Source organism: Symphalangus syndactylus, chromosome 14 (genome assembly GCF_028878055.3).
Source record: "Symphalangus syndactylus isolate Jambi chromosome 14, NHGRI_mSymSyn1-v2.1_pri, whole genome shotgun sequence".
NCBI classification, from domain to species: domain Eukaryota; kingdom Metazoa; phylum Chordata; class Mammalia; order Primates; family Hylobatidae; genus Symphalangus; species Symphalangus syndactylus.
The window spans coordinates 96,697,465-96,706,355 of NC_072436.2; the positions used below are offsets into that span (position 1 = coordinate 96,697,465).

General features: G+C 44.6%; 1 protein-coding gene across 1 annotated transcript in view; it reads right to left on the reverse strand.

The window, feature by feature from the left end:
- Positions 1-7,178, reverse strand: part of SLC3A1 (solute carrier family 3 member 1) — a 45,327-nt gene extending 38,149 nt beyond the window's left edge. Inside the window, exons 1-3 of the mRNA XM_055242674.1 lie at positions 6,694-7,178; positions 2,462-2,641; positions 1,801-1,955 (exon numbers count right to left, since the gene is read on the reverse strand). Coding sequence (XP_055098649.1) covers positions 1,801-1,955; positions 2,462-2,641; positions 6,694-7,123 — 765 coding nt within the window. The 5' untranslated portion in view covers positions 7,124-7,178. The remainder of the gene's footprint in view (positions 1-1,800; positions 1,956-2,461; positions 2,642-6,693) is intronic.
- Positions 7,179-8,891: the final 1,713 nt, after the last annotated feature.

The window sequence follows — 8,891 nt, forward strand, 5'->3', positions numbered from 1 at the left end:
GTCAGTGAACTGGGGGAAAAAATTAAAGAGGTGAAACTGCCAGGACTTGCCGACAGCCTGTTCCTCAGGCTGCATGGTGGTACCAGTCACTGAACCTGGGAGACGGAAGGTTGTAGGGAGAAGATCACACATCACAAAGTCGACCTGGAAATATATCAATTCTGAATGTCCTTGGATCACCTAAAAGTTGATGTTTAAATATTTATGGAGAAGGTCCAGAAGAGAGAAGGAGGGACTGGAGGAGGGAGGGATGATCCAGAACAAAGGCAGGAGAGAACACAAACCTGAGCAAGGGGAAGCTCTGGCCTGGGACAGAAGCAGAGCTGCCAGATGAAGTGCAGGATGCCCAGTTACATCTGAATTCAGATCAACACGCATATTGTTGAGTATAAGTATTACTCATGTGGCCAGGCACAGTGGCTTACACCTGTAATCCCAGCACTTTGGGAGGCCGAAGCAGGAGGATCACTTGAGCCCAGGAGTTCAAGACCAGCCTGGACAACAGAGTGAGGCCCTGTCTTTACAAAAAAATAAAATATTAGCTGGGCATGGTGGCACACATCTGTGGTCCCAGCTACTTGGGAGGAATAGCTGGGAGGATTGCTTGAGCCCAGGAGGCAAAGACTGCAGTGAGCCATGATCAAGCCACTGCACTCCAGCCTGGGAGACAGAGCAAGATCCTGTCTCTGAAAAATAAAAAAAAAAAGAAGGTATGGTCCACACTAAAAAATTATTTATGCACTGCTTATCCAAAATTCAGATTTAACTGGGCATTCTGAATTTTTATTTGCTAAATCTGGTCACCCCAGAAAGGAGGGATCTGGCTTCTGTTGTAAAAGGAGTGAGTAGGAAGAGGGTGGGAATGGGGCAGGCAGGCTTGAGGCCTTGTGTTTTCTCTGTGAAGTCGAGTTTGCTGCTGAGAGTGATAAGATGGGGTAGAGGCAGATACGATGTTTGAAAAGAGGGAGGGAGGGAAAATTGATCGGTTGGAATTAGCAAAATTCCCAAGAAGATTGGATGGCTCAGTTCAGGTGGGGACAATGAAGGTGTGATGTCTCCAGAGACTCAACTACTAAGGTTTAGGCAAAAAGAAAGTAGATAATTGGGTTCATTCATGGCTAGGGTTTTGTCAGACAGAGGAGACAAAAAGTCAGAAAGGCAAAGGGGGCCAGGAGCAGTGGCTTACACCTGTAATCCCAGCGCTTTGGGAGGCTGAGGCAGGTGGATCACCTGAGGTCAGGAGTTCAAGACCAGACTGGCCAACATGGTGAAACCCCACCTCTACTAAAAATACAAAAATTAGCCGAGTATGATGACGCGTGCCTGTAATCATAGCTACTGGTAAGGCTGAGGCAGGAGAATTGCTTGAACCCAGGAGGTGGAGGTTGCAGTGAGCCGAGATTGTGCTATTGTATTCCAGCCTGGGAGACAAGAGCAAAACTCCATCCTGAGAAAAAAAAAAATGCAAAGGGGTATGGATAGCAGAAAAATGGTTATCAAACTAATGGGACATGGAATCCAAGTTGGATCGGGTAGGAAGTGAAGGAAGGGTAGAAGGAGAGAAAATAGGTTTGAATTTGCTAGAACACATCATCTCTATGATGAAATCAGAAATCTAAATAATAATTGGAAGCCTGGGTAAATAGTAACTGGAAGCCTTATTCTAGTTCTTTCAGAAACTTGCCTCCTTCCCATAAACTATGTTCATTAATTTTTCCCTCAAAAGGGTTTTACTAAATCCGTTCAATCACTGCATATCTGCCTTTTATCCCTTTGTAAATCAGACAGGTTGATACTTACCCAGTTGTTGGGTGGAATGGTTTTGCCATTTTCATGGGTACAGTCATGCCAGATATAATAATCAGTATATTTTCCTGTCCGTGTCCGACTCAATTGAAACCAAATATGTTTATCACTTGTGTGGTTTGGTATGAAATCGATGATTAATTTTAAACCTAATGAGTAAAAGACATTTCAAATGCTAGGGAAAGACTGTATTAGAATAACATATGACAGGCCAGGCACAGTAGTGGCTAACGCCTGTAACCCCAATACATTGGGAGGCTGAGGTAGGAGGATTGCTTGAGCCCAGGAGGTGGAGGCTGAAGTGAGCCATGATTGTACCACTGCACTCCAGCCTGGGAGACAGAGCAAGACCCTGCCTGGAAAAAAAAAAAAAAAAAAGAAGGGAAAGGAGAGGGGAGGGGAGGGGAGGGGCAGAAAAGAGATAGGGAAGGAAAAAGGAACGGGGAAAGGAAAGGAGAAAGAAAAAAAAGGAAGGGAAGGGAAGGAAAGGAAGAAAGAAAGAGGGAAGGGAAGAAAGAAGGAAGGAAGGAAGGGAGGGAGGGAGGGAAAGAAATAGTATATGATAGTTAAGGAGAAGAAATGCTTTAAGTAAACATTTGAAAAAGTGCTTCTCTCAACCCTCACCCCCATCCTGCCCACTTTCCATTCAACTTACCTTTATCATGTATGGCTGCAACCAGATTCTCAAAATCTTCCATCGTTCCAAAAATGGGATCAACTTCCTGGAAATCTTCAACACCATATCTGAAATCTTTAAGGGACGATTTGTAAAATGAAGTAATCCAAACAGTTTTTATATTTAAAGCTGTGATGTAGTCCAGTTTATCTTGAATACCTGAAGAAAAAAGTCAAAGTCATTAATAGATCCTACTTTGTTTTAGTTAAAGGACAAAAAATATAGCAAATATGCCTAAGATAGAAATATTTACATGAAGGCAAAAATACTTAGAATTTTGTTGAATTTGAGTATAATTCAAATAGGAAGATCTAGCTCTACAAAAAAACATCAAATTAGGCTGAGTGTGGTGGTTCACACCTGTAATCCCAGCACTTTGGGAGGCCATGGTGGGCGGATTGCTTGAGCTCAGGTGTTCGAGACCCGTCCGGGTAACATGATAAAACCCCGTCTTAAAATACAAAAAAAAATAAAAATATGTATATATTTTTATACTGATTATGTGTTGAAATGATACATTGGATTAAACAGAACATATGAAAATTAATTTCATTTGCTTCTTTTTTCCTTTTTTTAATGTGTCTACTACAAAATGTACAATTTCTTATGTGGCTCCCATCGTATTTCTTTTGGGCGGTGTTGGTCTCGGAAGTGTCTGCAGGCAGGGGTGGGATGATGACCAGACTGAAGAGCTAAGCAAGAGCTGCAAAAAGTGCTTTAAGGGCATCAGGGCATTGGCCCTTGACCCCCAGGGACAGAGGAAGCTGATGACCCCTGAGGGTAAGGACAGAGAAGGTCCAGGATGGTGTGGGCAAGGGGGATCAGAATGAAGAGCTTCCAGGCACAGCAAAGGAAAGGAGGGAGCAAGCATAGACAGGGCATGTCTAAAAAAGGGTGAGAAGGCCGGACACAGTGGCTTACGCCTGTAATCCCAACATTTAGGGAAGCTGAGACAGGTGGATCACTTGAGGTCAGGAGTTCAAGACCAGCCTGGCCAACATGGTGAAACCCCATTTCTACTAAAAAATACAAAAATTAGCTGGGGACGGTGGTGCATGCCTGTAATCCCTGCTACTTGGGAGGCTGAGGCAGGAGAATTGCTTGAACCTAGGAGGCGGAGGTTGTGGTGAGGTGAGATGGTGCCACTGCACTCCAGCTTAGGCGACAGAGTGAGACTCCATCTCAAAAAAATAATAATAAATATAAATAAATAAGTAAATGCATCAATTAATTTAAAAAGGTGATAAATGTTGCCGGTGCACGGGGTCTGAGAAGGAGTGCAACCGCAACACGGAAGGTAAGTTTGTGCCAATATTTGAGGAGGCTTTGTTTCCACTCTCAGACTGCCTTTGAACTTGCTAAATTTGGACTGTTTCTCTTGTTCACTTATATAGGAACCCACGAATTTATACAGAAGAGAATTCTAGGCTTGGCTGAGAAGACATGTGGAAATGAAAATTTGTATTTGGAACTTTGTAGGATAATGAGCAGATAATGTATTTTCTCCTTCTAGTTCAGAGTCCCAAATGCATATTCAGCAACTTGAGTCTAGTATTCAATCTCCAGTAACTTTCTGTGTAATCCTGATGTGGCTTCCTAGAATCAGACTGTCAGAGGCCACACCACAGGCTGAAGGTCACTAATTCCAAAGCACAGAGTCATTCGACACCTGGGATCTGGGCTCTTCCCCTATAACAGGCTGCTTATTTATTTATTTATTTATTTATTTTATTTATTTATTTTTGAGAAGGAGTCTCGCTGTCACCCAGGCTGGAGTGCAGTGGTGCGATCTTGGCTCACTGCAACCTCCGCCTCCTGGGTTCCCGCCATTCTCCTGCCTCAGCCACCTGAGTATCTGGGACTACAGGAGCCCGCCACCATGCCCAGCTAATTTTTTGTATTTTTTTAGTACAGACGGGGTTTGACCGTGTTAGCCAGGATGGTCCTCGTGATAAACCCTCCTTGGCCTCCCAAAGTGCTGGGATTACAGGCGTGAGCCACCGCTGCTGCCCCTACAGGCTGCTTATTTTTGTTTCTGTACCCCAGTTCCCCCATATGGGTAACTGCAAGATCTCACACAGTATCAACAGTCAACAAGAGGGTTTTGATCTAAGGCAGCACAGCAACACAATATATCTTATGATGAGGCACAAAGGAACATGAGGATGAAAACAAAGTGGCTGGAGAAAGTAAACAAGAGATCCCACCCCACACTTTAGGAGGAGAGAGGGCAATCACCAAAACCAGACTCAAAGCTGGAATGGGATCTTCATAATAACAAGGAATCCCTTCAACCTCAAAGACAAATGCCTATGGATTGCAGGAAGTAAAACATTCCTCCAAGAACAGGTACTGGAAATGACAAACATCAGAGCTGATTAGAAACCACCATGTTTATAGGAATGTTGGACCTATCCAGAAGGAGATTATTAGGAAGGCAGGGCCAGGAAGTGGTAAACGTATCTCTGGATTTAGGACTTTAGGTCTATTCAGTCAGAACATTGCTTTTGCTAAGCACTCAATGTGCAAAAGGCAGCAGGTAATAGGTCATGAGTCAGGGGAAAGGGAATTACTCAAGGCAGGATTAAAGGATGCTAGAAACACATCCAAAGCCGAAGAATCTGGGGTGGGGAGCCCATGGTCTGATTAGGGAGGCTAAAGAAAGAGTAATGAAGGCAATGAGTTTGAGCTGCACCGTGAAGGACAGATACACTTTTCTTCAATGAGTGACAATGCAGGACGATTTTTAAAGAGAACGATACGGCCAGATGCGGTGGCTCATGCCTCTAATCCCAGAGTTTTGGGAGGCCGAGGCGGGCAAATCACCTGAGGTCAGGAGTTCGAGACTAGCCTGGCCAACATGGCCAAACCCCATCTCTACTAAATGTACAAAAATTACCCAGGCATGGTGGCGCATGCCTGTAATCCCAGCTACTCGGGAGGCTGAGCCAGGAGAATTGCCTGAACCCAGGTGACGGAGGTTGCAGTGAGCTGAGATCGTGCCATTGCACTCCAGCCTGGGCAACAAGAGTGAAACTCTGTCTCAAAAAAAAAAAAAACAGAAAAAGAGAGAGAGAGAGAATGATATGAGCGTGAAAAAGAAAAGCCTTCTACTAGTGATTAAGGAAAGCTGCAGGTTTCAAGAATTCATTTGTAACATTTTAAAGATACATTAAGCCCATTCCTACTTTCCACATTCATATCATCCTGTTTTGTTTTCTTCAAACCAATTATCATTGTGCAACATTAGTTTGTTAGTTTCCTTATTTGTTTCCTATTGTTGCCTTGAACTAGAGTGATCATACCAACCAATTTGCTCAGAAGTTCCCAATGTATGCCTGCCATTTGGCATAATTTTACTCTGAAGTATGTTCTAGTTTGAGCAATATATTGTAAGGATGTTTTACACATAACGCCCCCCCCAAGAAATTAACTTAGCTTTTAAAAAATAATGTTTTACTTTTATTTTTCTTTTTGGAGACGGGATCTCCCTATGTTGCCTAAGCTGGCTGGCTGAGAGCTCCTGGGCTCAAGCGATCCTCCCACCTCAGCCTCCCAAGTAGCTGCAACTACAGTCATGCGCCACTACCCCTGGTTAATTCTTTACTTGTTTTATACTAATATGGACATGGTTTTAAACAATCCTTAGTTCAAGTAATGATGAACGCATACTGCTACACCTTTTCTACTTCCCTTCCTTTTTTAGAATTTAAACTTTAAGACTCAGCCTATACTTTTTACAGATATCACTTGATTTAAAAAAAAAATATTATTTATGCTTTATTCACTAATACACTCCCAGCCACACAGCCAAACTAGCCACATCGTATACTAGGAAAGCAATTCCCAACTGCCACCCTGACATATTCAACTACAAAGTCCCCAGAAACAGGACATATATTTTAGAAGGAAGGCTGCTCTAAGAAGTTAGAATTGATGACTGAACAACTATATGTACTTAGTGGGCAATAAATTAAACAACTCGTTTGGCTCAAAGGCCTTCAGCAAATAGCCCTTCAGCTAGTAAAATAACTGCTGGGTTCTGCTGAGTGATTTTCTAAGAATGTCATAAACGAGGAGCAACCTGGCATGACCAGTCATAATGGAATGTGCTTACTGAACAACCCAGGCATAATTTGGTTCTGAAGAACAAAAGAACCATAAACCAATCTCATCCTGGCACCCACCCTGAACGATCTCTGGGCATGTACCTTTCAGATCTCCGTTCCCATCCTTGTTACTGTCCTTGAAAGACCTTGGGTAGATCTGGTACATGGGCCCCTCCTGCCACCAGTCTAGGCACTTTGGAGAGAGGGCAATGATGGCTATGGTGGCCGCGATGAGCACCAGTACAGAAGCCACTGTGAGCCAGAAGAGGATCTCCCGGGGTATGCGGTAGCGGGCCTGGCCAGAGAACTGGAACAGCACCTCCTTGGGCATCCCCGCGTAGGGCTGAACGCCCTTGAAGTCGGGCTCCTGGGAGCCAAGGATGCTCCTGATGCTGTGCTGCAGGTTGTCTGCTGAGCTGCCTGGATCCGGGGTCTGCTCCAGGATGTCTTCATTATGGACAAACCCGTTGTTTGTCTGGCATCCCTTCATACTCATCTTGATGGAGTCTCTCTTGCTTTTATCTTCAGCCATGTCTCACCGATTATGTCTTCGGAGTGCCTTCCTGCAGTAAGGGAGGTGGAAGAGTGGCTTGCTGAATGCTTGGTCTTGTTAATGAACTTTGTGTGGTTTATAAATAAACCTGGCTGGACAAAGTCCAGCCAAGGAAGAAAGGGTAAAAGTACAGAGGTTTAAAAAAAAAAAATCTCGGGACTGGCGTGGTGATTCACGCCTGTAATCCCAGCACTTTGGGAGGCCGAGGCAGGCAGGGAGGCCGAGGCAGGCAGGTCACCCAAGGGCAGGAGTTTGAGACTAGCCTGGCCAACATGGCCAAACCCCATCTCTACTAAATGTACAAAAATTAGCCAGGCATGGTGGTGCGTGCCTGTAATCCCAGCTGCTCGGGAGGCTGAGGCAGGAGAATCGCTTGACCCCGGAAGACAGACAAGTTGCAGTGAGCCGAGATCGTGCCACTGCACTCCAGCCTGGGCAACAAAAGCGAGACTCCGTCTCACAAAAAAAAAAAAACAAAAAAACAAAACAAACAACAAACAAACAAAAAAACATTTCCACTGGGCACCTTGGCTCACACCTGTAATCCCAGCACTTTAGGAGGCTGAGGCAGGCAGGTCACCTGAGGTCAAAAGTTTAAGACCAGCCTGGCCAACATGGTGAAACCCCATCTCTATTAAAAATACAAAAATTAGCCGGGTGTGGTGGTGCATGCCTGTAATCCCAGCTACTCAGGAGGCTGAGGTGAGAGAATCACTTGAACCCAGGAGGCGGAGTTTGCAGTGAGCTGACATCAAGCCACGGCACTCCAGCCTGGGTGACAGAGGGAGACTCTGTCTCAAAAAAATAAATAAATAAGAAACAAAATAAAAATAAAATGAAACTAAAAATGAATTAAAAAATCAAAAATTGGAAACAACCCAGGTGGCTATCATCAGATGGATAGATAATGCAGTTATACATGTAGTGAAATATTATTCAGCTTTAAAAAGGAATGAAGGCTGGGGTTGGTGGATCACGCCTGTAATCCCAACACTTTGGGAGGACAAGGCAGGTGGATCAGTTGAGGTCAGGAATTGGAGACCAGCCTGGCCAACATGGCAAAACCCATCGCTATTAAAAATACAAAAATTAGGCCAGGCGTGGTGGCTCACGCCTGTAATCTCAACACTTTAGGAGGCCGAGGCCAGTGAATCACCTGAGGTTGGGAGTTCAGGACCAGCCTGACCAACATGGAGAAACCTCATCTCCACTAAAAATACAAAATTAGCCATGTGTGGTGGTGCATGCCTGTAGTCCCAGGTATTCGGGAGGCTGAGGCAGGAGAATCGCTTGAACCCGGGAGGCGGAGGTTGTGGTGAATGACGCCATTGCGGTCCAGCCTGGGCAACAAGAGTGAAACTCCATCTCAAAAAAAAAAAAAAAAAAAAAAGCTGGGCATGGTGGCACATGCTCTAATTCCAGCCACTTGGGAGGCTGAGGCAGGAGAATCGCTTGAACCCAGGAGGCTGAGGTTGCAATGAGCTGAGATAGCACCACTGCACTCCAGCTTGGGTGATGGAGTGAGACTGTCTCCAATACATAAATAAAGGACTGAAATTCTGACACATGCTGCAACATAGATGAACCTGGAGGACATTATGCTAAGTGAAATAAGCCAGACACAAAAGGGCAAGTGTGATTTCACTTAGATGAGGTATCTAGAGTAGTCGGATTCATAGGAACAGAAAATAGAAAGGTGGTTACTGGAGGTTGGAGGAAGGGGATAATGGGGAGTTATTGTTCATTG